Genomic DNA, 26336 nt, shown 5'->3' with positions numbered 1-26336 from the left:
TGATTCATTCATCTACTGATGGACATTTAGGTCATTTCTAAATGTAATTTTTTTTAATTCTTTGTTTTAGCTTCAAGAAATACAGGATCAACTTACAGCTACTCTAAGATGTACTAAGGAGATGGAAGGTGACGCACAAAAGTAAAATTTGAAGCAGCGCACAAAATAACTTGAGTATTTATAAAGCAAAAGAGCACTGTAGTATGAAAATTATATCAGTTATGATAATTAGTATGTCTTTGTGAAGCCAAAAAAGTTTCATTTGTAAGCTGTATTGAAATACATCATTTTTCTACATTATTCCTAAATTTTGCATATTATCAACAAAACGCAGGTAGAAAAATGACACAGTAGCCCAATCATCTACTTTTGCGATCATTAAGAATTTGTGTAATTATACCTTCAGAAGTTTGTTTAGAATTTACATGATTAAAAAAATTATATGTGAGAGTAATTATTTTAAAATGCACATTTTAGGCTTGAAGTAGAAAATTCCATGATGAGAAAAACTATTAAAAAACAGGATGACCAAATTGAGCGGCTTGAGAAAATCCTGCAGCGTTCAAGTTTGGTAAGCCGATCTCTTAATTTCTGTCATACTGAAAAGGAATTTTATTTTCCAGTAGGACGGGTTAAATATCCCTTGTCCAAAATGCTTGGGACCAAAAGTAGATTTTTTTCAGATTTTGGAATATTTGTATATACCTAATGAAATATCTTGGGGATGGTACCTGAGTCTAAACATGAAATTCATTTATGTTTCATATATACCTTATGCACATAGCCTGAAGGTAATTCTCTACAATGTTTTACAGTAATTTTTTGCAGGTAACAAAGTTTTTACTATTTTCACCAGAGCCTGTCACATGAGGTCAGGTGTGGAACGTTGCAGCTGTGGTGTCATGTCCGTGCTCAAAAAGTTTCAGATTGTAGAGCATTTTGGATTTCAGATTTCTAGATTAGGGATGATCAATCTACAGTACAGATGCTCCTTGACTTACAGTGGGTTTACATTATAATGTCTCTTGTTTGACTGAAACATTATAAGTAATATTTGCTTTATTTCAGATGCCACAGGTGTTCAAGAGCTAGATGAAGGTATGTTGCCAAAATTTATGAATTAAATTCAAATCATTGATTTCTGCAATAAACTCTAGTGAACGGTATTCCTCTCAATTGCTTGGTTAATAAATGCTACATTAAATATTTTTTCTTACACACATCTAGTGAAAGATGTGAAAACATAAACATTCATAGTGAAGAGTATACTTATGCTTTGTTAATTCATCATGTTCCATAGCTTTAAAAAAATTGCAAGAAGTCTGTGTATCCCCTTTTTTCTGGCCCTACACTTTTCTTCTGCCACCCCTATAGAACTGTCAGCCTGCACACTGAAACTGTTCTCAGAAAACAAAGGCATCATCAACTTCTCAAGGTTAAGGTAGTGATTTAAGGCTAACAGACCCCACACTCATGTGATAATAATTAGTTAAGCAATTACAGGTCACAAGCAGTCACTTGTCCAGTGACATTTTAAATCTCTAGTCATGACTTTGTCATTGGTTTACTTTTGCCCCTGGGAAAAGTTGAAAATTCCTTAGCATGGAATCAAAACTCTCACATCAGTGTGGTACTTGTCAGATTATTCAGCCTTCTCTTTCACCACTTACCATACTCTGCACCTTTGTTCTATCATCCAGCCAAACTAGACTACATGGAGCTCCACAGTGATCGTCTTCACCTCCAGCTCTTTGCATTTTCTTCTTCCCTCTATCCTACATGTGTTTTCCTTCCCTTTCAGATATCAACCTATGAATTGCCTCTACCAAAAAGCCTACAATATTGACACAAACCTAGGCTAGTATCCCTTCTATGTCTTCCAATAAGTGCTGTCTTATGCCTGTCATTGTATGTATGACTCTGTATGGGAATTGCCTGTTTGTTTTTTCAGATTATAGCATACAGTTGTTGAGGGGTGGACCATATCATCTTTATCTTGTAATTCCAGTGCTTGTCCTAGTACCTTAGCACATGGTTGCTGAATACATGAATGAAGAGTGAGAAACCAGAAGCTCTGATATTTAACTGCTGTGATAATGAATTCAGTGTGCAACTATGGGCAAATTATATTTAATAGTAATTGCATATTGTACATATTTTTCATTCTTATTAACACTGATAAACTTTTCAACTTATACTGACTTTAATAAAATTGTATTACTAGGCTATTAACATGATATTTTGTTTCCCATTAAATGTGTGACATGCAAAGATGTTTATTAAATGAAAATATTTTTGTATCTTTTATGTCTGATGAAAATTTATATCGTGTTTTAAATGATGTTTCTTGGCCTCTTTAACTTTTTATTTTTTTATTATTATTTTCTTTGAGACGGAGTCAGGCTCTGTCGCCCAGGCTGGTGTGCAGTGGCACAATCTTGGCTCACTGCAAGCTCCGCCTTCTGGGTTCACACGATTCTTCTGCCTCAGCCCCCCAAGTAGCTGTGACTACAGGTGCCTAGCTAGTTTTTTTTGTAGTTTTAGTAGAGATGGGGTTTCTCCATGTTAGCCAGGATGGTCTCCATCTCCTGATCTTGTGATCTGCCCACCTCGGCCACCCAAAGTGCTGAGATTACAGGCGTGAGCCACTGCGCTGAGCCTGAAAATCTTATTACCTAAATAACTTCCCACTCCACTCACACCCACAATCTTTCTATAATCCACATTCTCTCCTGAGACAAGAGCTTGGGAAGTTCCGTCTTCTCTGCAGGCCTGAGGGAGGACCAGGCTTTGGAGGGAAGGCCCTGGTGGGCCTTTAGAGGAAGTGGAAGGTGGGAAAGCGCACTTCTACCAGGCTGCAGTGCATTTGGCTGCATGTATCGTGAGCTGAGCATAGTGGGGAATGGATTTTGTCATCTTGGACTTCTTATGAAGTTCAAGCAAAGAGGTGGCTGGTGTTGGTCGAACAGCTGTCACATCTGGGCTTCTGTTTTTGCCATCTCTTTGGCCATGAAGTCCTTGTCCAAGGCAGGAAGAGGAGGTGGCAGTGTAGTGGATGTGGTGGCACCCTGCCCAGGTTACCTTTTCAAGCCAAGGCATTCCCTACAGCTGCTGGGGAGAGCAGCTGCTACAGATGCCTTCACCCCTGCCTGGGAACTACCGGCTGACATGAGAGACGAAGGCTCTGCCCACTTGACTCAAGGCAGGGCAGCTGCAGGGCCAACCAGCTCCAGAGCTCCCTGCAGTGTCAGCCACAGCCTCAGTTGCAACCTCATTGTCAGCCAGCTTTTCCCACTGCCCCATCCTACCTCCCTCATCTGTCCCAGGTGCATGTCCTGAAAGCCTCCACAGTAAACCTCCTGCATGCACAGGGCTCTCTGTCTCAGAGTCTGTCCCCGGAAAGTCAGTCTAAGACAGCCAGCTGTATCTGACCACCATATCAGGAAAGCAACCCTAGCCCTGGAGCAGACCTTGGCTTTCTCTCAGTGGCCAGAATTGAGCCCTGGCTGCCAGGGAGCCCAAGCATGGTACAATCTCAGGTGTGTGCTAGCAATGGAGAAGGCAGGAATGGGTGTCCGGGGCACTGACTGTCACAGAAGTTTCAGACACTTAAAACCACACATTTAATTTATCAAATCACCTGAGAAGACAGAATGCCCCAGGACAGTTAATGTTCCTGGGATGATGTTTTGCATGTTCTGATAAACTGGGTCTCTCCTTTGAAAACGTCTTATGGCTAAAGGCTGAGATGAGGAAGAAAAGGTGGAGAAATACAGAGGTTGGCATTTAAGAAGCCTTGATCTAAGTGTTGACTGCAATGTGTTCCAGATGTGAAATCTAGGCTTTTCCTCATCTGTCAGATGAGGACGTGATGCCTCTGAGGAGTGGCTGTGACCCAACAAGGGAGGCGGCATTGTCATTGTGCTAAGCAGGGCTCAGGATGGCCAGGCAGGAATGAGGCTGGGAAGAGAGGACTGGGGAGCAGGGTGGAGTTCCTTGGAGCCTGTGGCAGGCAAGGCAGGGCAGGGAGGAGACAAGGCAGGGCAGGGAGGAGACAAGCCAGAGGTACTCCACCTGGCTAGAATCTCCCACAGGCGTGGCCCAAGGCACAGAAACTGGGGTGGAATGAGGGTGGACTCTGGTCAGTGGGACTCAGTAAGGTGTGTTGGAACCAGTGAGCTGGATGTGTGGCCCTTCAGGGGATGGAGATCCTAGATGTGGACTCAGAAATCAGTGTGTTTCCTGGACCCTCCTGACAAGTAAGTTAGAACAGAAGAGGCATCTATGTGGGGCCTTGACTCACCCCAGGTATTTTGCCACTAGTTTCAACATTCCTTCTCTGAGAACACAAACATACATGGGAGATAGAGGTGTTTACAATCTTATTTCCTACCTATACACAAAGCCCTGGGCCACTGAATCAGTAAAATTTATGGTGATTAAGCCTCTGCACAGGGGTGGTCCAGTATCACCATGGAAACATCACACCCTTCTCCCAGCCCAGGAAGTGATGGAGGGTGATGGGTAGGCACGGTGTCAGGAATCAGGCTTAGACAGAGGCACGTGCAGCACTGGAGATGACTGATGGAGGGAGAGAGAGGCTCTGGAGCAAGGGAGCTTATCACCTGCTGGTGTCCCAAGGAGGACCAGATCCAACTGAGTGAATCTAGCAGCACAAATTGGGATCTGAGCTCTGCAGATGTGGGGGAGGAACTGGTAATGCTCCCTCATAGTCCCTCCCTTTGAACAGGAGCTGGCCTCTCAAGTCCAGCATCTAGTTATTACTGAGATGTGCTTCCCTGAAGATTCCTTCTGGGGTGGGAAGTAGGGCTGCCAGTTTCTCTGCGGCAAACCCCAGAGATTAGGATGTTGTTTGTTTTTCAAATTTTAACATTTTATTGTGCTTTTTCCTCTATCTTTTAAAGATCAGAGCCCAGTTATTGGCCAAAGCAGAGCCTCTGGCTGTCCTGGACAAAGCTGCCAGTCAGAGCTGCTTGCTCAGTGTGGGGCATCTGGTGTGACTGGTGGGACCCTGTGTTTCAAGGTACTGCACCCCAGTGCCCAGCACATGCTGGGACCTCAGGAGATGGTTGTAGGATATCTGGGTCTAAGTTTCCCCCAAAGCCAACCCTGAGATAAGACTTGGGTGCAGGATCCTGGGAAGCCCAGGGGAAACCACGGGTGCAGCGCCTGGAAAGGAGAAAGCCTGTGAAGTTTACGCCAGAGCCCACTCCAGCTGGGGCCTCTGAGGAGCCTGTGGAGAGCCTCGGGGTGTTCCCTTCAGAAGATGAGAGCCTGGGGAGACCCCTACACTGAGAGGAGGGCTGCCCCTCAAGGCAGAAAGGTAGCAGCACTGCAACAGCTGCAGGTGCACTCTGGGGGCCCAGGCTGAGCCTCTAGTGTCTGTACAGGGGATGGGAGGCCAGTGTTTGTTGAGACTTGGACAAGTCTTGCAATGTGGCAGGAGATGATGGCCAATGTGTAGCAGACAGCCATGCAGGGGTCAGCTCTCCTCCTACTGACCCCTCTTCACCTCTCCCAGCCCCTACTGGTGCACTCCCATTTTTGCCTAAGCTGTGTGAGTTTGGTTTCTGGAACTTGCACCCAAACTGTCCTTACTGAAGTGGAAATGACATTATAAACCCAAAGCCTTGGAGACAAATGTGACCTCCCTTCACTCTTGCTCTAGAAGCAAGGCCGGGTGGGCTGAGCTCCCATGCTCAAAACTTGGGTTGTGAAATGCTCCAAGGGGTGCTTTTAGTGAAATTACTGACAGCACTTAGGACCTGATGGCCAGTTCCAGATGCTAACAAGATGAAGTCGACCAACTGCTCCTTTTTACCACACAAACAACTTTTATTTGCATGTGGCTACTTAGTAAATATTAAACAGTGATCATCCTAGACAGCTGCCCGGCAACAAAAGGGAGACACATGGTGGCTTTTCAAGGTATCAGGTTGCAAAAAAAAAAGTATCAGAGTGATCAGAAAGTGAGCAGTGAGCAGTAATGAAGCCAGAATTTTCTTTCCCAGGACTCCTGTAGTTCTGTTCCTGCCCTTGCAAACCCCAGGAGGAGAAAAAGGTTGATACTAAACTGTAAGCACTCGAATCAGTTAAGACAAGCCCCTTTCTCATAATTTATTTCATTCCAAATGACAGAAGGCAAGTGCAGTTACAGGGCTGTGCCCTACTCGTCTGGGTCAGCAGAAGAGCACAGCTTTCTTTAGAAAAACATTTACTTTAAAACCAAGCACCTTGATTTGATATTTTAGTGTGCACAACTTTGCCCGTTGAGCCCTGGCCCAACCCCGTGGGCACCACCATTCCGCCAGGCCTCGAAGGGCCACCGGGTGCTTAAGAGAATGTGAGGGGGGTGAGTGCAGGTGGAGGAGCGCGGTCCCTGGGACATGGGTCCTTCACTCCTCGCTGAGATGATGCGGCAGCCTTTTCTTCCAATGCGGTTGTGGCAGGAGAATCCTTGGATGTAATGCTATCACCTTCTTCCCTGAGGCTCTTTTCTGAGGAACCAGGCATTTTCTAGTCCTTAAGAGGTGGGGTCTTGGAGTCCTGACCAAGACGTCCGGCAGCTGCGCAGTTTCTGAGATGTCAGACTCATGGAGGAGCAGGCTATGCCCTTCCCTCCCCATTCCCCACCCCTCAAGCCCCAGGTCTTACTGTATAATGATTTATTTTCCACACAAACCTGCCCTCAAAATTGGCTTCATGCAGATTTTCCTTGGATCCCAATGCTGGAGAGGAAAGGGGAGGGGAAGTGGGAGGGTGGTGGGCAGGGTGGCTTGACCCTGTCAGCCTCCCCGGGAACTCAGGACCATGGCTCCCCAGCACAGGCTGAACAAGTACCAGGAGCAAGGTCTGTGGATCTGCATTAGATCTGAAGGCCTTGGTGGCACCTCTTCAATTTTAAGATAATCAGGCTGAGTATTCCCCTGAACCTACTCTAGGGAAGCCCACAGCTGAGGCAAAATCCCCAAACAGGCTTGACAGTGGAGCTGGGATTCTCAACAGTGAGGGCTTTGATGTGAGTTTGCTAGAAGAGCAAGTTCACGGTCAGATAATTCCAAGAGAGTTACTTTCCCAGGAAAAGGAAAATAAAAGCTTCCTCCTATTCAGTAGAGTGAATTTAAATGTCCAAAGTGTGGTGTCATCGCTTAGTCTGCAAGGAAGCTCTGTTAATCCTGTGGATGTTTTAGTGGATCTTCTGTTTATCATCCAGATGGCAAGCGTTGGAAGCTGCTTTCGGGGAGAAATAATCAGGGCTTTCAAAGAGCATTTCCCCCTTGGCCTGGTGCCTGTGCATCAGTGGTAATAGATGCTGAAGGCATGGAGAATGTAGAACAGCATGGTGACGAAGGCGAAGAACTAGAAGGAGGTGGAGAGTGACTGTTAGAGACAGCAGTGCCAGCTCCTGCCCACCCCCAGGGACCCTCAGCCCCGCTGCCCAGGAGGCCATGCATGACCCTGCCTCCTAGCCTCCTGCCTGGCCTGAGGGGAGCAACCCCTGGCCAACGACTCCCTCTCCTGGAAACTCTCCATCAGGGTGTCCCTGGGGCTATCCTGGTGTCCTGCCCTGACTGCAGTCTCCGTCTCATCTGCACCTGGCTGTGAAGCAGGCTTGCCTCCACCCCGGCTCTGGGCCCACGTCCCACGCTGACCTCCTGCCCAAGGCCCACTCTCCTCTGCCCACCTCCAGAAAACCCATGCTCTGACTGCCCCTACAGCTCCACTCACTGGCCCAGAACTCTGCTCTGAGCAGCTCCTCAGCTCTTTGTGAATGTTCAGACCTCCTCCAGCTCTTCCTGGCTCACACTGAGCCCCTGACGTTTCTTCACAAGCCTCACAAGCCCAGTGGGTCCCAGGGTCCTCTTCTCGCCCCGCTCTCTGAGCCTGATGCCTGTGGCCCCTGACTCCTCCTGCCTCCCTTGCCAGCCATGTGCAAAGCCACCCCAAAGGCTACTGATTTCCCTGCCTAGCTCATGGGACATGAATTTCTCCCTTGTCTCAGCCACCGGCATCCCAGGCCAGGACTCCTCATGGCCTCACTTTTCTACTTCTGCCTGCCCTGCCCCTCGAATCTGCTCCACGATTTGGGCAGGACAGGCAGAAGTGGATAAGTGAGGACACTTCTCACTCATGGGGAGAACACGACTGTGTTGCCCCACGTTGAAGCTGTGTGATGGCTCTGCTCTTTTCTCAGGGTAGGGGCCGTCACCTTCAACACCTTTCGGGCCCTGCCAACCATCCCAGCCCCACTCTGCCCCACTGTCCACTCACATGCTCCTCATTCATTCAGTCAGTCAACAAATATCTTTTAAGCACCTGCTTTCCTTCAAGAACAACTGTGGGTATAACAGTGAAGAAAATATTCAAAAATTCCTGCCCTCATGGAGCTTACATTTGAGAGATAAGAAGCAGATGGCAGCAAGATAATAAGTAGCACATCCGTGAGTTAAATGGAGGTAAATGCCTGGAAGAAAATGAAGCAGGGAAGCGGAAAGCGGAATGCCAAGGTCTCAGGGGAGGGGCCATCAGGGAAGGCCCTGTCAAGATGATAGAAGGAGGCAGGAGCCACCAGGCAGTTACCCCTGCCAAGGTCCCATGCGAGTGCATGTCTGTGTGCTCATGGGCAGTGAGAAGGGTGGTGTAGCTGGGGCAGCTGACCATGGGTGAACAGCAGGGGGCCTTGCTGGGGACAGGCTGGGTCATGGAGGGCCCCAGGGGTCACTTCTGGACTTGCAAGTTTAGGAAGTTAAACTCACCTGATGAGGGGGGAAGGGAGGCAGACAGGCTGGAAGGCAGCTGAGATATTTTGTGGCCACCCCACAGGGTCACAGTGCTCCCTGGAACCCCATACTTACTCTGAAGACAGCACCCCACCATGTACCCCTTCCTTCTGCCATGGGCACATGAGCCTGCAAGAGCTGCCAGGCTGACATGGGGCCTTCTGGCCACAGTGACTGATCCATGGATGGGAAGAGATGTAGCCTTGGCGTTGGAGTCCTTCCTTGGAAGTTTTCAAGGTAGGATTCAGGAAGGTTAGGCCACTCTGCTATGGTTTGGCTCTGTGTCCCCACCCAAATCTCATCCTGTAGCTCCCATAATTCCCATGTGTTGTGGGAGGGACCCAGTGGCAGATGATTGAATCATGGGAGTGGGTCTTTCCCGTGCTGTTCTTGTGATAGTGAATGGGTCTCATGAGATTTGATAGTTTTAAAAACGAGAGTGTCTCTGCATAAGCTCTCTTTTTGCCTGCTGCCATCCATGTAAGATGTGACTTGCTCCATCTTGCCTTCTGCCATGATTGTGAGGCCTCCCCAGCCATGTGGAACTGTGAGTCCAATAAACCTCTTTCTTTTGTAAATTGCACAGTCTTGGGTATGTCTTTATTGGCAGCGTGAAAATGGACTAATATACACTTCAAAGGAGGAATGTGTCACTGTGAGCTCTCTGCCATGTGAGGGCGCCATCCCACAAGGGAAGGAGAGGAGAGCTGTCTGGTAAGTGGCAGACTCAGGAGGCCCCAGGGGACCTGAAGCCTGGGGGCCCTGCTCTCTCCACCCTGTGGCTGGACCACCTCGCCGTGGTCCCACAACCAGTACATTACCCCTGTAGGGTTCTGTGATTGACACAAAGGACACTGGAATAGTTCAGTCATGCTGAAGGATGTGGGCCCCATTCCAAAGGCAGTAGGAGCCATTGAAGGATTTTCAGTAGAAGAGAGACACCTGTTCCAATTTGTGTTTTGGAAAAAAAAATTCTGCAGAAAATGTGGGGGTGTCTAAGAGAGAGGAAAACTGGGGTGGGAATGGTAGAAGGTAAAAGAAGACCCCTGAATGTGGGTACACATGTTTACGGGGACAAGCATCCCTCTCCCTGCCCCCATGGCTCCTTCCACTTGAAGGCTCAGGGTCCATACAGCACAAGCAGAGTTAGGCCTCCTGCACTAAACATCCTCCAGCCAAGACTTGCTGTCCACAGCCAGCTCACTCACCAAGGCTGCCGTGTTAATGCAGTAGTTTCTCAGGTCCTGGGCCTCAGACATGATCATGACATGTACTTGTAGGAAGCAGCACTCATGTACAGAATGCCAGTGGTCCCGTGGTACAGGCTGTCATGGAAATGCAGAGCAGAGCCACATATGGCCATGTCACTCAGGTGAGCACTTTCCTTTTTGGCTACATAGCTGTAAAGAATGAGCAAATGAGGCAGGCCAGCCCCACAAACTCCTGCTTTTTTTGTTTGCTGTGTGATTTGGTTTGCTCTGTGTCCCCACCCAAATCTCACCTCGAATTGTAATCCCCATGTGTTGAGGGAGGGACCTGGTGGGAGATGATTGGATCATGGGGGCGGTTTCCCCATGCTGTTCTCGTGATAGTGAGGGAGTTCTCATAGGATCTGATGGTTTAAAAGTGTGATACTTCCCCATTCTCTTCTGCTGCCATATAAGGATGCCTTGTTTCTCCTTCACCTTCCACCATGATTGTAAGTCTCATGAGACCTCCCCAGTCATGCAGAACTGTGAGCCAATTAAACCTCTTTTCTTTATAAATTACCCAGTCCCAAATACTTCTTTATAGCAGTGTGAGAACAGACTAATACAGAAAATTGGTGCTTAAAGTCAGGCACTGCTATAAAGATACCTGAAATTGTGGAAGTGACTTTGGAACTGGGTAATGGACAGAGTTTGGAACTGTTCGGAGTACTCAGAAGAAGAAAGGATTCTGTGGGAAAGTTTGGAACTACCTAGAGACTTGTTGAATGATTTTGACCAAAATGCTGATAGTGATATGGACAGTGAAATCCAGGCTGAGGTGGTCTCAGATGGAGATGAGGAAATTACTGGGAACTGGAATAAAGGTCACTCTTGCTATGCTTTAGCAAAGAGACTGGTGGCATTTTACCCCTGCTCTAGAGATCTGTGGCACTTTGAACTTAAGAGAGATGATTTGGGGTATCTGGCAGAAGAAATTTCTAAGCAGTGAAACATTCAAGATGTGACCTGACTTTTCTTGAAAGTGTACAATCATATGCATTCACAAAGAGATGGTCCAAAACTGGAACTTATGTTCAGAAGGGAAACAGAACATAAAAGTTTGGAAAATATGCAGCCTGACCATGTGGTAGAAAAGAAAAACACATGTTCTGGGGAGACATTCAAGCTGTCAGCTGCAGAAATTTACATAAGTAATGAGAGGCCCCAAAACAAATGGGGAAGATGTCTCTAGGGCATTTCAGAGATCTTCACAGCAGACCCTCCCATCACAGGCTCAGAGACCTAGGAGAGAAAAATGGTTTTGTGGACCAGGCTCAGGGCCCTGTTGCTCTGTGCAGTCCTGGGACACAGCACCCTTATCCCAGCTGCTCCAGCTCCAGCAGTGGAGGCCAAGGTACAGCTTGGGCCATTGCTTCAGAGGGTGTAAGCCCCAAGCCTTGGCAGCTTACACATGGTGTTGGGCCTAAAGGCATGCAAAAGGAAAGAATTGAGGTTTAGGAACCTCTGACAAGATTTCAGAGGATGTATGGAAATGCCTGGATGTCCAGGCAGAAGTCTGCTGCAGGGGTGGAGCCCTTACGAAGAACCTCTACTTGGGAAGTGTGGAAGGAAAATGTGGGGTCAGAGTCCCCACACAGAGTCCCCACTGCAGCACTACCTAGTAGAGCTGTGAGGAGAGGGCCACCATCCTTCAGACCCCAGAATGGTAGGTCTACTGACAGCTTGCACCAGGCACCTGGAAAAGCCACAGGTACTACATGCCGGTTTGTAAAAGCAGCTGCAGGGGCTGTACTCTGCAGAGCCACAGGGGTGGAGCTGCCCAAAGCCTTGGGTGTCTACCCTTTGCAACAATATGACTTGAATGTGAGACATGAAGTCAAAGGAGATTTTGGAGTGTTGACATTTAATGGCTGCCCTGGGTTTTGGACTTGCCTGGGGACTTTAGCCCCTTTGTTTTGACCAATTTCTTCCATTTGGAATGGGAGCATTTACCCAATGCCTGTACCCTCATTGTGTCTTGGAAGTAACTAACTTGCTTTTGATTTTACAGGCTCATCGGCAGAAGAGACTTCCCTTGTCTTAGATAAGACTTCAGACTTGGACTTTTGGGTTAATGCTAGAATAAGTTAAACTTTGGGAGACTGTTGGGAAGGCATGATTGAGTTTTTAAATGTGAGAAGGCCATGAGATTTGGGAGGGGCTGGGGGTGTAATGATATGGTTTGGCTCTTTTTCCCCACCCAAATCTCATCTCTAATTGTAATCCACATTATCAAGGAAGGGACCTGGTGGGAGGTGATTGAATCATGAGGCAGTTTCCCCTATACTGTTCTCATGATAGTGAATGAGTTCTCATGGGATCTGATTGTTTAAAAATATAGCACTTTCACCTCCCACCTCTCTCCTGTTGCCATGTAAGGTGTGCCTTGCTTTCCCTTCACCTTCCACCATGATTGTAAGTTTCCTGAGGCCTCCCTAACCATGAGGAACTATGAGTCAATTAAACCTCTTTTCTTTATAATTTACCCAGTCTCAGGTCGTTCTTTATAGCAGTGTGAGATTAGACTAATACACAGTGTTTTAAACGTAATGTCTATGTCATAAAAAATGGCAGATTAATAAAGATCAGTATGTTTCAGTTATCCAAAGTCAATCTTGGTCTGACATATTAAATGAAAAATTCCAGAAATTAACAATTAAATGTGTGCCTTTCTGAGTATCATGATGAAATCTTGCACTGTTCCACCCTGTGCCACCTGGGACATCATCCCAGTGAATCATCCTTTTGTTCAGCACATCTACACTGTCTGTGCCACCCATGTTAGTCACTTTGTACCCATCTGGGCTATCAGATTGACTGTTGTGGTACTGCAGTGCTTGCATTCAAAGAATCCTTATTTTACTTCGTAATGGCCCCAAATTGCAAGAGTAGTGATGCTGGCAATTTGGATATGCCAAAGAGAAGTCATAGAGTGCTTTCTTTAAGTGAAAAGGTGAAAGTTTTCAACATAATAAGGAAAGAAAAAAATATGCTGAGGTTGTTAAGATATACTGTAAGAATGAATTGTCTATCTGTGAAATTGTGAGGAAGAAAAAAGAAGTGCATGCACAGCATAATCAGGGTTCAGTACTATCTGAGGATTCAGGCATCCCCTGGGGGGTCTTGGGACTTATCGTCCTGAAATAGGGGGAACCACTGTATACTATCTTAGGTATGCTGAGGAATTGTTAACTTTGTATACATGTGATAATGTGAGAAAGTTTGCGGGGTTTTCTGGAAACATACTGAAGTGTGTGGAATAGAATGACATGATGTCTGGAGTTTGCCTTAAAATTCCTTAGTGGGGACAAAGGCTAGATGAAACAAATGTGGTAAGATCTTGATAATGCTGGAATCTTGGTTATGGCTACATGAGGGCTTATAATACAATATTTTGTACTTTTAAATATGTCTTTAATTGTTCAATATGGAACACTTCTAAATGATTTTTTGAGATGATGCAACAACATAAAAATTAATGATATAATATTAAATGAAAGCATCTACATCCAAAATTATTTGTAGCATATTATATATATACATTTTTGCATAAAATTTGTGTGGGATATGGAAGAAATAACCTGTCACAGGGATTGTGATAGGGCCTTGAGAATGGAGTGATTTTTTTCCTACTAGCTTTTTCTTCAGTGTTGCTCCAAGGATTTTACCAGGAAGAAAATTTAGGGGAAACACATCAGAATATGCTTGATCACAGGGCATTGTGTATTCTCCTAACACGGAAGGCAGTGAAGGGGAATACAAGGAATGATTTACTCTTGCAGAGAAATGTCTTCATTTTGGCCTGGTAGTAAACATACTAAGATAAAAAGTCTTGGTTCCATAGTAGCCTAGCCCAGGATCCCTCCCTGCCCAGAAAGACCAATTGTCCTCACCCAACCCAGGACATCCACCCAGGAGGAGTTATGCTGCTGGTTCTTACCAGAACTCTCCAGGATTCAAATCTTTTGTAAAATCCAAACAAGGAAGACAACAGGAACACCAGGGAGATGAGAAACAAGGTGAGTGAGAAATACATCACCCATCCTTGCAGCAATGGGTTTGCTACCTGGGTGGTGGCTACCAGGATCCAGACCCAGAACCCAAATATCTGGAAGATAAAAGCATAAAAGAAGGAGCTTCATTAGCCAGTATAGAGCATGTTTCCCTTTGCAGGGCATCTCTTTTCTGTCTCTAGTTAAAAGCTCAGGTGAAGTTAGGAGGGAACCAAGGGGGAAATGGAGCAGGAAGCCTGGCCCCTCTGAGTCATGGTAAAGTCAGATCCGATTGTTAGGAAATTCAAGGGGTTGAAAGGCATGGGCAAGGACTTCATGTCTAAAACACCAAAAGCATCAGCAACAAAAGCCAAAATTGAGAAATGGGATCTAATTAAACTAAAGAGCCTCTGCACAGCAAAAGAAACAACCATCAGAGTGAACAGGCAACCTACATAATGGGAGAAAATTTTTGCAATCTACCCATCTGACAAAGGGCTGATATCCAGAATCTACAAATAACTTAAACAAATTTACAAGAAAAAAATCAAACAACCCCATCAAAAAGTGGGCAAAGGGTATGAACAGACACTTCTCAAAAGATGACATTTATGCAGCCAACAGACACATGAAAAAATGCTCATCATCACTGGCCATCAGAGAAATGCAAATCAAAACCACAATGACATACCATCTCACACCAGTTAGAATGGCGATCATTAAAAAGTCAGGAAACAACAGGTGCTGGAGAGGATGTGGAGAAATAGGAACACTTTTACACTGTTGGTGGGACTGTAAACTAGTTCAACCATTGTGAAAGACAGTGTGGCGATTCCTCAAGGATTGAGAACTAGAAATACCATTTGACCGAGCCATCCCATTACTGGGGATATACCCAAAGGATTATAAATCATGCTGCTATAAAGACACATGCACACGTATGTTTATTGTGGCACTATTCACAATAGCAAAGACTTGGAACCAACCCAAATGTCCAACAATGATAGACTGGATTAAGAAAATGTGGCACATATACACCATGGAATACTATGCAGCCATAAAAAAGGATGAGTTCATGTCCTTTGTGGGGACATGGATGAAACTGGAAACCATCATTCTGAGCAAACTATTGCAAGGACAGAAAACCAAACACTGCATGTTCTGACTCATAGATGGGAACTGAACAATGAGAACACTTGGACACAGTGTGGGGAACACCACACACCAGGGCCTGTTGTGGGGTGGGGGGAGGGGGGAGGGATAGCATTAGGAGATATACCTAATGTAAATGACGAGTTAATGGGTGCAGCACACCAACATGGCACATGTATACACATGAAACAAACCTGCACTTTGTGCACATGTATCCTAGAACTTAAAGTATAATAAAAATAAATAAATAAATAAATAAATAAATGAATAAATAAAAAATAAAAAAAGAAATTCAAGGGTTTAATGCAGAAATCGTGAACAGAGGGACTCTCGACCAACTCTGGCCTGTGAATGTGTCTTCTTGGCTCAAGCAGTATTGGCATAGACACTTTTAAACAATTCTGAATAAGTTGCCAACGTTTAAAACAGGATATTTCACATGGAAAATCCATATTTGGGTCATTTCTTTAGAAATCCATGGGTCCTGGCCACAGTGTACCCATTTCTCAGGTCAGAGTAGGCTGGAATGAGTTGTGACTGTCTCTTTAAAAAGGACCTGGAGTCCTCAGTGGACCACATTCCCTCACCCCATTAACCTCACAGCGTGCTGTGGCACATTCCCCGTTGCTCACTGACACTGTGGAATTGTTTACTAATGAGATAGAGCTTATTTTTGTATATTTGTTAGCCATTAATATTTCCTCCTCTGTAAAGTCTTTTTTTAATCAGTTAAATATTTTAAAATAGATTTTTCTTTTTCTTATTGATTCATAGGAATTCTTGCTAATAGTGCAAATTTCATGGGCTGTCATAAACATTGCAAATATATTCTGCTAGCACTCACATACTTCATGGCTTCCTTTGATTAATTAAGCCTGTAATTTTAATGCAGTTGAATATGTCAATCGTTTATTGCCTATGTTTTTTATAAAGTTTAAGAAATTCTTCTCTATTTTGGGAGTCATGAAGATATTCTTGCATTCCAGATTTTCCTCCTGACATAATTTACTTTCTTCCTGAAGTGCACCCTTTAGTAGTCTCTTTAGTGAAGGTCAGTGGCTAGTAGTCAGTTTGATTTACTAGAAAATGTCCTTAAATTTCCCCGGACAATTATTTTCTCTCCACACTTGCAAGATATATTTCCACTGTGTTGTATATTTTTTCATATGATTCTGTTGTATTCTGGCGTCCATTGTTGCCGTTGAAAGGTCAGCTGTCAGTTGAACTCTTATTTTGTAGGAATCTGTCTTCCTTATTTGGCTATATTTAGTCTTCACTCTGTCTTTGGCATTCTGCAGTTTGTGAAACAGTGATACCATGTGTCGAGATGTGGATTTTTTTTTATTACTCCTGCTTGGTATTCATTCTATATTCAATATCTGAAAATTCCATTCACTTGACCTTAACAGCTTGATTCTGCAATTTGTCACTTCCATTCTTGTTCACTTGTTTCCTCTTATGTTTAGTGAATTTTGATTGGAAGCTCATGTCTGTGGGGGTAACTCAGTTCTGAATGATGTATTAGAAACTTTCTAGACCAAACAACTTCACTCACTTTTTTTTTTTCTTGAGAGAGTCTCTTTCTGTCACTCAGGCTGGAGTGCAGAGAGAGGTTCAATCATGGCTCACTGCAGACTCCAACTCCTGAGATCAAATGATCCTCCCACCTCAGCCTCCTAAGTAGTTAGGACTACAGGCACACACTACCACACCTGGCCAATTTTTGTTTTATTTTTTGTAGAGACCAGGTCTTGCTGTGTTGCCCAGGCTAGTCTTAAATTCCCAGCCTCAAGAAATGTTCCTGCCTTGGCCTCCCAAAGTGCTGAGATCACAGGCATGAGCCACTGTGCCCTGCCTTCACGCCCTTCTGTATAGCTCAGCCAAAAGATATACAACTTCAGTTCTGCTTTCCAAAATATATCCCTAGCTTTCTGGAACCAGCAGTTCTTATCTTACAACTGGCCAATACATAGACATAGATATGTCACCCTTTCCCTTCTGAGGATTCCACTTGCTGTTGTCTGGCTGTTGTCTTTGAATTTATGGAGTATTCATGGTCTCTTCAGGAGAAAAAAGAAAAGGGAGATGAGAAGCCAGAAGAGAACAGGAAGTTGACCACAAGGCAGAGACTCCTCAGCAAGGAGCACAATCACAGCTTTACAGGGCCGGAAAACAACTCCAGCAGCGTGGCCGCCTCTTAAAGCACGAGTTCTGGAAGCAAATTCCCCCTTAACAATCAATATCTAAGTGAATTTTGGAAGTCCTAGGCTGGTCTGAGGCTGCTGGAGAATGAGTCAAGGCTGGCTTGTCCTAGGGAGGGGGTGGTGAGGGATGGAAGCCGCTGTTCTCTGGCTCCCCGTCAACTGTACTGTTGCATGTCAATCCCAGTGACAAGGGCTGCTGATGCTTCAGAAAGGTACCAGGGCTCAGCTTTAAGGTGCTTGCCAAGAAGCCACAAGAAGTGCATTAAGATGCTGGCACATGAACAGCACCCAAACAATGCTGGTTATTAGTGGTTCACCAGGTGCTTTACAGTTTATAAAATGCATTCACTCAGACTGCCTGGTTTAGTCCACACAACAATTCTAACTCCCTTGGAAAGATCAGAGAACTGCCATTTGATACCTTCCACTGCTTACTGCCAGCTCACCTGTGCCAGGCTTGGGGACAGCAAGGGAACCTCAGCCCCATCTTGCCAGTCAGTGCCTGCAGAGGGGTCCCGGTGCCCCTCTTGCCATCAGAAGCTTCCCTGGCCAGACACAGCCATATGCATGTTACTTACATTTGCACATTTAATCTTTGCCACAGTCCACGAGATAGTCTGTACCTGGGGGAACTGGGGCCTGAGGTCACACAGGCAGTGCGTGGTGGGACTCAGACATGGTGTAGGACACTTGTGGTTCTTGCCCCAAAACCAGATTTCAAGGCCAAAGGCGGGGCCAGATAGAGGCTCCTAGAATGTGCCAGAGGGTGGCCTGCTACAGCCTCAGCCAAGGTCTGCCTGGGGCATTAGGGGCCTTGATGGGGACATCACGCCTGCAGTCTCAGGGAGCCCATCAGTGGCCCCGTCTCTCTGGATTCCAGCTATGGCTTAGGGATCCCTGTCCTACCTTTCACAACAGGCCAGGGGCCTCTGAGCATTTGGGAATCTGCTCAAACATCGTGGGAACCTTCCTGCAATTGGCTTCAGTGTTGCAGAATCAATGTTCTGCAGAAGAAAGTCACTCACTTCTTATTTCTACACCCCTCTACCTCCTAAACAGTAGGAGGGACCAGAGCCAAGGGCTGCAGGTGGATTTAAGCCCAGTAGAGTTAGTGATCTCATTTCTGTCTCCAGTAGCCTAGGTTGGATTCCTTATAGTTGTGAAAACTTTGAGTATTTGTTTTTACTTTTTCTTAAAGCTCATATGGTGGCCTAAACTGCTTTCCCATTTTAATGCTTATTTTTGTATCTCGTCAGAGCTGGAGATATTTTTCAATGGTTGAGGCTGGCCCTCAAAGTGGAGAAATATTTGATTACAGTGAGCCATTTACAGCAAGTAGATCTCAAGCACAACATTGGCAAAATCCTTTTCTATAAGAAACACAGTCTTATATAAATTTTCCAAAAGGCTGAACTGAAACTTGAAAGGATGTCTTAAGGAAAGATGGATATTAACAATAGGTTTTTAAAACCTATTCTTCTCTAGAACATGGAGAAGAGCTCCTTCATGTTTAGAAAGTTGGTTAAGAACTAGAATATAAGAACTGGGGTAACAACACCCAGATTCAGCTTCCAATCTGGAATCTGGAAGTCCAGGAAGAAAGGGCTGATGCCAGGTTTGGAGAGGGAGGTTGAACCTGGATGTTACCACACCAGATAGAGAGAAAACTTCCAAAGGCTCCTCAGGTCCAGTCAAAAGGACTCGGCAGGCTCCTGTTGGCCAAAGATGGGGCCGCTTGGGCTTCTTATAGCTACAGTGGATTGGAATGCACCAACTAAGGTGAAATCCACGAGTTCAAAATGATACTTAAAACAAAAACTTCTTTGGTCACTTTCGGAGGATGCTTATTATTTTGAAAACTGCTTTAGGAGGCCAATGCCTTATCCATTAGGCCACCGGGGCGGATTGAAAACTGCTTTAAAAGAAAAAGCCGGCAAAAAAATGTGTTGTGGGGGCAAAGAGCTTCTGAAATACGCGCATACCTGAGCACTACCCTCTGGGCAGCACTCCAAGTCCTGCTACTCCTAGAACCCTTTGGGGACTTCAAGAAAGCCCCATGGTCTGGGTCCTGCCCCAGAGAGTCTGCTTGAACAGGTAAGGGAGGCTGCATTGTTGAGAGTTCCCCAGGCGGTATGGCCAGGGCTGAGAAAGCCTGAGGCCAGCTCTCTGTTTCTACTCTCACCTCCAGTCCATGCACCATGCAGCGCCATTCCTCCTGGGTTTGAATCCCAGCTCTGCCTGGTGGGTAGGTCATTTAGCTTGTCTGTGCCTCTGTGTGCCTGTCTATCAAATAGAAGAGGTGGGGGTCTCACTGGCCCCTCTATCATCTGGCCCTTGTGAGGGTTTGACGAGTCTGTCTGGCACATGCTGAATGTTGGCTGTAGTAGCCATAACCATTTGGAATGGCACAGAGGGCAGGAAGAGACGTTCCAGGAGAAAGATACAGAGGAGGGAATGTCTAAGAGAGGCCTCTCTAAAGGATGGGAAATTCACTTTTGGAAAGGAGAGATGGGAGATCAATCAGCTGGGTGGGCGAGATAACATTTAGAGGGCACAGACCCTTCTTATGAGTTGATGATGGCTTTGGTTACCAAGAAAAATGTACCTATACACACACACAACTTTTGCCTACAAATCTAAGGACTCACAGACCCCGCAATGTCCGTCTGCAACCCCAACAGTTGAAGTCCATTGCCACCTCCAGGTTAAATAACTGTGTCATCAATGACTCTATTATTTTGGCAATATTGATCAAAACATTAAATGCCCATACTCTTCAACTAAGTAATTTCACTTGATGGAATTTGTCCTACAAATGATGCATGTGAGGAAAATGACAAATATAAAAGTTGTTTATTGCAGCCTGTTGATTACAGAAAAGCTAGGAAATAACCTCTTCATCCACAGGGGACCAGTTAAATCAATTGTATCTACAGAGTGAAACACCCTGCAATCTTCAAAAAAAAAAAAAAAAAAAAAGAGAAAATTCTATATCCCAAAATGGAACAAGAACAATCTCCAATAATTTGTAAAGGCACAGACCAGTGTACCCAGTGTGCTATGATTTGTGCAGAAAAATAAGAAAATGCAGGTGTGAGTGTCTGTGTATATGTGCATTTGTTGAAGGTGAACAGAATATTTCCAGAATGAGACCCAATCAGCCAGTCAGCGCCTTGGTCTCAGGGAAGCAGAACCTCTTGTCTTGGAGACAGTTTTGAATGTAGGACCATATTCATGTTTACATTAATCCAAAACAAATAACAGGTACATTTAAAAAGAAAAGAAAGCCGCATGGGCATTGGAGGCTCACGGAGAATTCTGAATGGGGAGAGATAAGGAGGATGGCCTTTGGGGAGAGTGGATCTGCTCACCTGAACAGAGCATCTGGAAGCCCCTCATGGGTGGGAGAGGGGCTGCTGCAGGGGCCGGGATCACATGCTGAGGTTCTGAGACAGTTGCTGCCTGAGTAATGACGCCCTGGGAACCGCGAAGGATATGTCAAAAAGATGCATGGTCTCAGGTCTGTGTGGCCAGGGCTCCAGGCCATGGCTGGGAGGTGTGGGTTTGGGGTGGGGCAGACAAGTTGCTGAGAAGCAAAGAGGTGTGCCAGGGGTGGGTACCCAGTGGCAGGTTTTTCTGCATAGCTGGGCATTGCTTCAGCATGGCAGGTTTCATGTACGCCAACCCCAAATTCCTTTTCTTACTGCTTGTCTTAATTTTCACGACAGCTTTGCCTCTCCTTCTCTTCCCTGGCGCTTTGGTGACCACAGGCTTCATAAAGCCTAAAAAACTTCAGGCTGAGAGGAAAAGACCCCAGTCAAGATGGGTGCGGCTGTTGTCATCAGCACACAGGTGAGCCGGGGTCTCCTGGTCCCACCACGGGCCAGGCAGTAATGGGCTCTGTAAAGGACACACACGGGCGTTGCCCACGGCGGGAACCTGGATGTCCCAAAGGCTCCCTCTGCCATTGTGATGTTTCAGGATGAAGGAAACGATTGTTCTTCACATTCAGGTGTGCAGAGTGCATGTTGTTTAAGTCCAGGCTCTCTTGTCTACTATATACCTCTCTCTCTTTTTAAAAATTGTGGTTAAACATATATAACAAAATCAACCATCTTAACCATTTTTCAGTGTACAGTTGAGTGGCATTCGTGTTCATTCACACTGTTGTGCACCCGTCACCACCATCCATCTCCAGAGTGCTTTCCATCTTGCAGATTTGAAACTCTGTACCCATTAAACAACAACTCCCCACTCTTCCCTCCCCGCAGTCCCTGGCAACCACCATTCTACTTTCCGTCTACTCTGGGTACCTGATATGAATGGAATCATGCCATATTTGTCCTTTTGTGACTGCCTTTTCTCGCTTAGCATAATGTCCTCAAAGTTCATCTGTGTTGTAGCATGTGTCAGAATTTCCTTCTTTTTCAAGGCTGAATAATATTTCATTGCATATGTGTGTCACAGTTGGTTTATCCACTCATCTGCTTATACACGCTAGCATTGCTTCCACCTTTTGGCTATTGTGAATAATGCTGCTATGAACACGGGTGTCCAAATAGCTCTTGGATGCACACTGCCGAAAAAGAAAAAACAGCTGGGTGCAGTGGCTCACACCTGTAATCCCAGAACTTTGGGAGGCCAAGGTGGGGATCACTTGAGCCCAAGGGTTCAAAAGCAGCCTGGGCAACATGGCAAAACCCTGCCTCTAAAAAAATACAAACATTACCCAGACATGGTGGCACATGCCTGTAGTCCCCACTACTCAGGAGGCTGAGATGGGAGGACCACTTGAGCCCGGGAGGCAGACAGCCTTGATTTTGCCACTGCACTTCAGCATGAGTGACAGAGAGAGACCCTGTCTCAAAAAAAAAAAAAGGGAAAAACAAGACAAGTCTTCTCCTGGGGCTGTGCTTCAGACCCCATTAGGCAGTTGCTCTGCAAAATGCCTCACGAGTCACAGCTCTGTCAAACAGATGTGCACATGTTCCTGCCACCGTAGCATCCCTTGGGGGTTTGGTTCTGTTCACGCAAAATGAGTGGGAGTTTGGTTCTGAACACGCAGCACTAAGGGGACCTCAAAAAGGACACCTTATAGCACAAGAACTCAAACAGGAAGGCAGAGTGGCACCTTGCTTGACCTCAGCTGGGAATGTGTGTTCATGTCTGGCAACTCAAGTTTTTCGCTGCTCTGAGCATGTCAATGGCTGTGAAAGTGCCAAGTGTATTAATTTGGGGGTTACAAATACATCTTAGCAAGTGGGTGAATTTGCAAATACAGAATCCAGGAGTTATGAGAGTCCACTGTATTTTCAGTGTCAAAATTATCTTCCATCAAGTTGATAAAACCTCATTTACTCAATTAGGCCCTAGTCAGGGTATGTGAAGTGTTCTAGCTTTTTCCTATTACAAATGATGCTGCAGTGAATACCTTGCTGCAAAGAGAGTTCTCTCATTATAAACTGTTTCTGTGGAGTGAGTTCCCCAACTGGGATCTCACCAGTAAGGGGATGTCGCTGCCCACGCCATTAGGCTCACCACATTCCCTACTAGGGACACATATTTGACTTTGTCCTGGTCAACGAGACAGAGGGAAAGTCTACCTGGTGCCTAAGAAGGGGGCACAGGGCACAATGGTCCCTTTCTTGCTCTGGCCATTACTGTGCAGTGGTGAACCTGGAGCTATGAAATGGAGGAGGAGAAAGATGAAAGGAGCCTGCATCCCAGATGACACGACCGAGCTGCTGACCCAGATCGCAAGACACGAGATAGTGCATTTCCCTTCTGTTAAGGCCAGTCCCAGCCAGCGACAGCCCTTTCACAGCACTGCTGAGGAGCCCCTGGGATTCAAGTCTGTGCGGGTCGCCCATACCCTTCACCCTCTCTTCAGACACTCCACTGCCTCCCATGACTCCCAGGCCAAACTCAGGGTACTCACCCTCTGCCTTTATGCCGGGCTCCCCAAGCCTCCACCACTTCCCCCAGTCCTGGGACTGGCAAACTGTTAGTGAGACTCATTCATGGATTGTGACTTCATTTAGTGGATTATCAACCAGCATTAAGAACTGAAGCCAACTGGGCATAATGGCTCACACTTGTAATCCCAGCACTTTGGGAAGCTGAGGTAGGAGGATTGCTTGAGGCTAGGCATTTGAGGCCAGCCTAGGCAACAAAATGAGATCCTGTCCCTAGAAAACATTTCAAAAAATTAACTGAGCATGGTGACGCACACTTGTAGCCCTAGCTACTTGGGAGGCTGAGTGGGAGGATCCTTTGAGCCCAGGAGTTCGAGGCAGCAGTGAACTATACTTGTCAGCCTGGGTGACAGGGCAAGACTCTTTGTCTGTAAAAACAAAACAAAACAAAAAGAACTTAAGCAGACTAGGATATAAAGTATAGGAGCGTATTGTGTACAGGAACGGGAAATACTGTTTCCTGGATCTTTTGTTTCACTTACGCACACACCCACACCCGCCTGTAGTGTACCAGGTTGCGATGGAAATCTCTCTCTTTCTGTGGATGAGTTTGCGGAAGCCCTTGCTCCAGCGTGCCCTCCTTCCTGCCCACCCCTGGACCATTCCTTTCCTTCACAGCACTGTCCCATGGGTAGGCCATAGCCCAGCACAGGTCCCAGCCTGGCGGCTGCAGCAGGACCCCCATCCCAGGGCCTGAGGGGCCATGCGGGGGTCTGGGTGGGAGTGGGAGCCGCTGAGGAAGGTGAAGGGAAATGTGGTGAGATGACAGGCCCGCTGTCAGGGAGAGTGGGAGGAGCCCTGGAGTGTCCTACCTCTGTGGGGCTGGAACTCCCTGTATCTGAGCTAGGGTCTTCCACACGAATGCTCCTACCCCAAGTGCCACAGCTGGAGGTCAGGGACCCAGCCAGGCTGTGCTGGGTGCTCCTGGGCAGGGCTCACCTGACTGCAAGTCTCCCTGTGGGTGGCTCAGAGACCCAGAGCCCACCTGGGTGCTGCTTACAGCCCATGAGGCAGCTCCCACCCCCGTGTCACTGGCCCTGCAGCCTCATGAAGCCTTGGGAGCAGCCATCCTTATCTCCTTTGTGCTTTGAATACAGGAGGATGCTGGCTCTAAAAGGCAGAGGGGCATCCTCAGTTACCCAGCAGGGGCATGGCAGGCCTGTCTCCAGTACCCCAAGAGGACCCTGAAAGCAAGTAGCATTGCATGAAAGTTCCACACTCCGCAGTTCAACCTAGCACACTTACAAACCCTGAGTCACTGCGTCCTGGCTCATGGAGGGAGAATTTCCTTTTTCTGTGGCTTTAAGGCTAGCAGGAAATTGCCAGCCCAGGCCCCTAAGGCCTCCAGTGAGGGCCGGGTCTCATCTCCCACTGGATAACAGTGTTGGCGGGAACTTCCATCCAGCACTGGCGGAAACTCCCGTCGCAGCTGCTCCTGACTGAGCAAGTCATTTAAGGGGGTCCTTGGCACTCATAAGCACTCACAGAATGGGGCTGGCAGTGCGCCCGGCCTCCCTGGGATGGGTCCAGAATGGTAGGAAGCGCAGTCCGGGAGGGGCCCTGAGTTAGGGCCAGGCATCCCCATTCCTGCTTCCTCCTCCCCGAGGACCACGTCTGCCCATTCCTCTTTTATTTTCTTTTGGCATATATATATATATATATATATATATATATATATATATATATATATATATAATTTTTCACAGCATTATAATTCCTCTTTTTTTTAAAAAAATATGTATGTATAACTTTCTTAGTAATTTCTGTAGTTACTGAATCTGGAAGGAAAACTAAGAGGCCACCAGGCAGGCCGTGTGATGGAAGGAGTGAGGGGAGAAGGAGCACCCATGCAGAGGGAACAGCATGTGCAAAGACGAGGGTCAGTGAGGACGTGGTTTGTACAGGTAAATTCGAGGAGCTTTGAGGGCTGACAGGTAATGCTGGCTCTGGGGAGGTGTTGGGAGAAGAGAAGGTAAGGGAGGAGCCGTGTAATGAAAAGCTGTGCTCACCATCACTAAGGACTCTGGACTTAACCTGACAGTGGGGGTTTTAGGCAGTGGAGTGGCATGATCAAAGCCATTGCTGGCTGCAGGGAGGAGGCTGGGATGAATGAGGCAGAGTTTGGGCTGGGGCATCTGTTATGAGTCTATAGAAATGGTTCAGGGAGGGGTCTCAGCTTATTGTAAGGCTTTCTTTAAAGTTGATGGAATGTTTTCTTCCCAGTTTCAAGGCACAGCAAGTGTCGGTTGTGAGAGATGCTTCTGCTACCACTTCTATTGCTCACGGCAAGGCAAAATGTCAGTCTAGATTCAAGGAGGTGGAGAAATAGATTCCACTTCCTGATGAGAGAAGGAATGAATGCAGAGTTTGCAACTCATCTGTTAAAGGGAATGACAAAGATGCAAGAAGAGTTAAACTAAAGTTCATTCAGCTGGCGGTATCCAATCCAGTGGTGGGTGGCAGCAGTGCCAGGAATAGCATTCAGGCAGCAGCATTAATAATGACATTTTTTGTTTTTCAGAATGTTTTAGGCTAGAACCTTGGCCATATTTCCAGCTTGCCAGTTTCCCTTGTTTTCACCTGTTTTCTGAGCCTGATTTTTCAGACTTCCCATTCACTTTGGAGTTGCATGATATCCTTTTAATAAATGCCCTTTCTGCTTAATTTAGCCAGAGGCCACTTCTGTTGTTTGCCTCTAAGGGTGCTGACTGATTCTTTGGTCAATAAGATAATCACTAAGGACTGTACAGTAAAATAAACAAGATAATTTACCAAAGAGGAAATGCAGGTGGGTAATAAACTCCTGAGAAATGTCTCACCTCACTTACAATAAAAACAAAACACATCTGAATTAAAACAGTAACAACCAGATGCCTTTTTGTTTTCGCCTTTACAATTTGCAAATTCATCTAATCACAGCTGCAGAGGGTATGGTGAGACAAGCTTTCTTCTACTGCTAGTG

The 26336-nt window shown here is 46.2% G+C and overlaps 1 protein-coding gene and 1 pseudogene across 1 annotated transcript; one reads left to right on the top strand and one right to left on the bottom strand.

Moving 5' to 3' along the window:
* LOC117979209 (ankyrin repeat domain-containing protein 36B-like) overlaps positions 1-2636 on the top strand; it is a 38704-nt pseudogene extending 36068 nt beyond the window's left edge.
* A 3125-nt stretch (positions 2637-5761) lies between these two features.
* Positions 5762-23397, bottom strand: LOC103786750 (MAL-like protein). Its single transcript, XM_055108378.2, has 4 exons — positions 23338-23397; positions 13992-14159; positions 10010-10126; positions 5762-7380 (listed from the first exon to the last, which is right to left on the bottom strand). The coding sequence occupies exons 2-4, from the start codon at positions 14085-14087 to the stop codon at positions 7318-7320; spliced, it is 276 nt and encodes a 91-aa protein (XP_054964353.1). The 5' UTR covers positions 14088-14159; positions 23338-23397; the 3' UTR covers positions 5762-7317.
* Positions 23398-26336: the final 2939 nt, after the last annotated feature.

This window comes from Pan paniscus, chromosome 12 (assembly GCF_029289425.2).
Source record: "Pan paniscus chromosome 12, NHGRI_mPanPan1-v2.0_pri, whole genome shotgun sequence".
Taxonomy (NCBI): domain Eukaryota; kingdom Metazoa; phylum Chordata; class Mammalia; order Primates; family Hominidae; genus Pan; species Pan paniscus.
Note: the sequence above shows the minus strand (reverse complement) of the source record. Positions and strands in the feature narration are given on the sequence as shown.

Bases quoted from the DNA above. Each gene is read 5' to 3' on its own strand.
- LOC103786750 (XM_055108378.2), bottom strand. From the start codon at position 14,087: ATGTATTTCTCACTCACCTTGTTTCTCATCTCCCTGGTGTTCCTGTTG. The intron at 10,127-13,991 runs GTAAGAACCAGC...TTTCCATGACAG, and splicing joins TTGAATCCTGGAGAGTTCTG to CCTGTACCACGGGACCACTG. The intron at 7,381-10,009 runs GTGAGTGAGCTG...ACCTCCTTCTAG, and splicing joins GCATTAACACGGCAGCCTTG to TTCTTCGCCTTCGTCACCAT.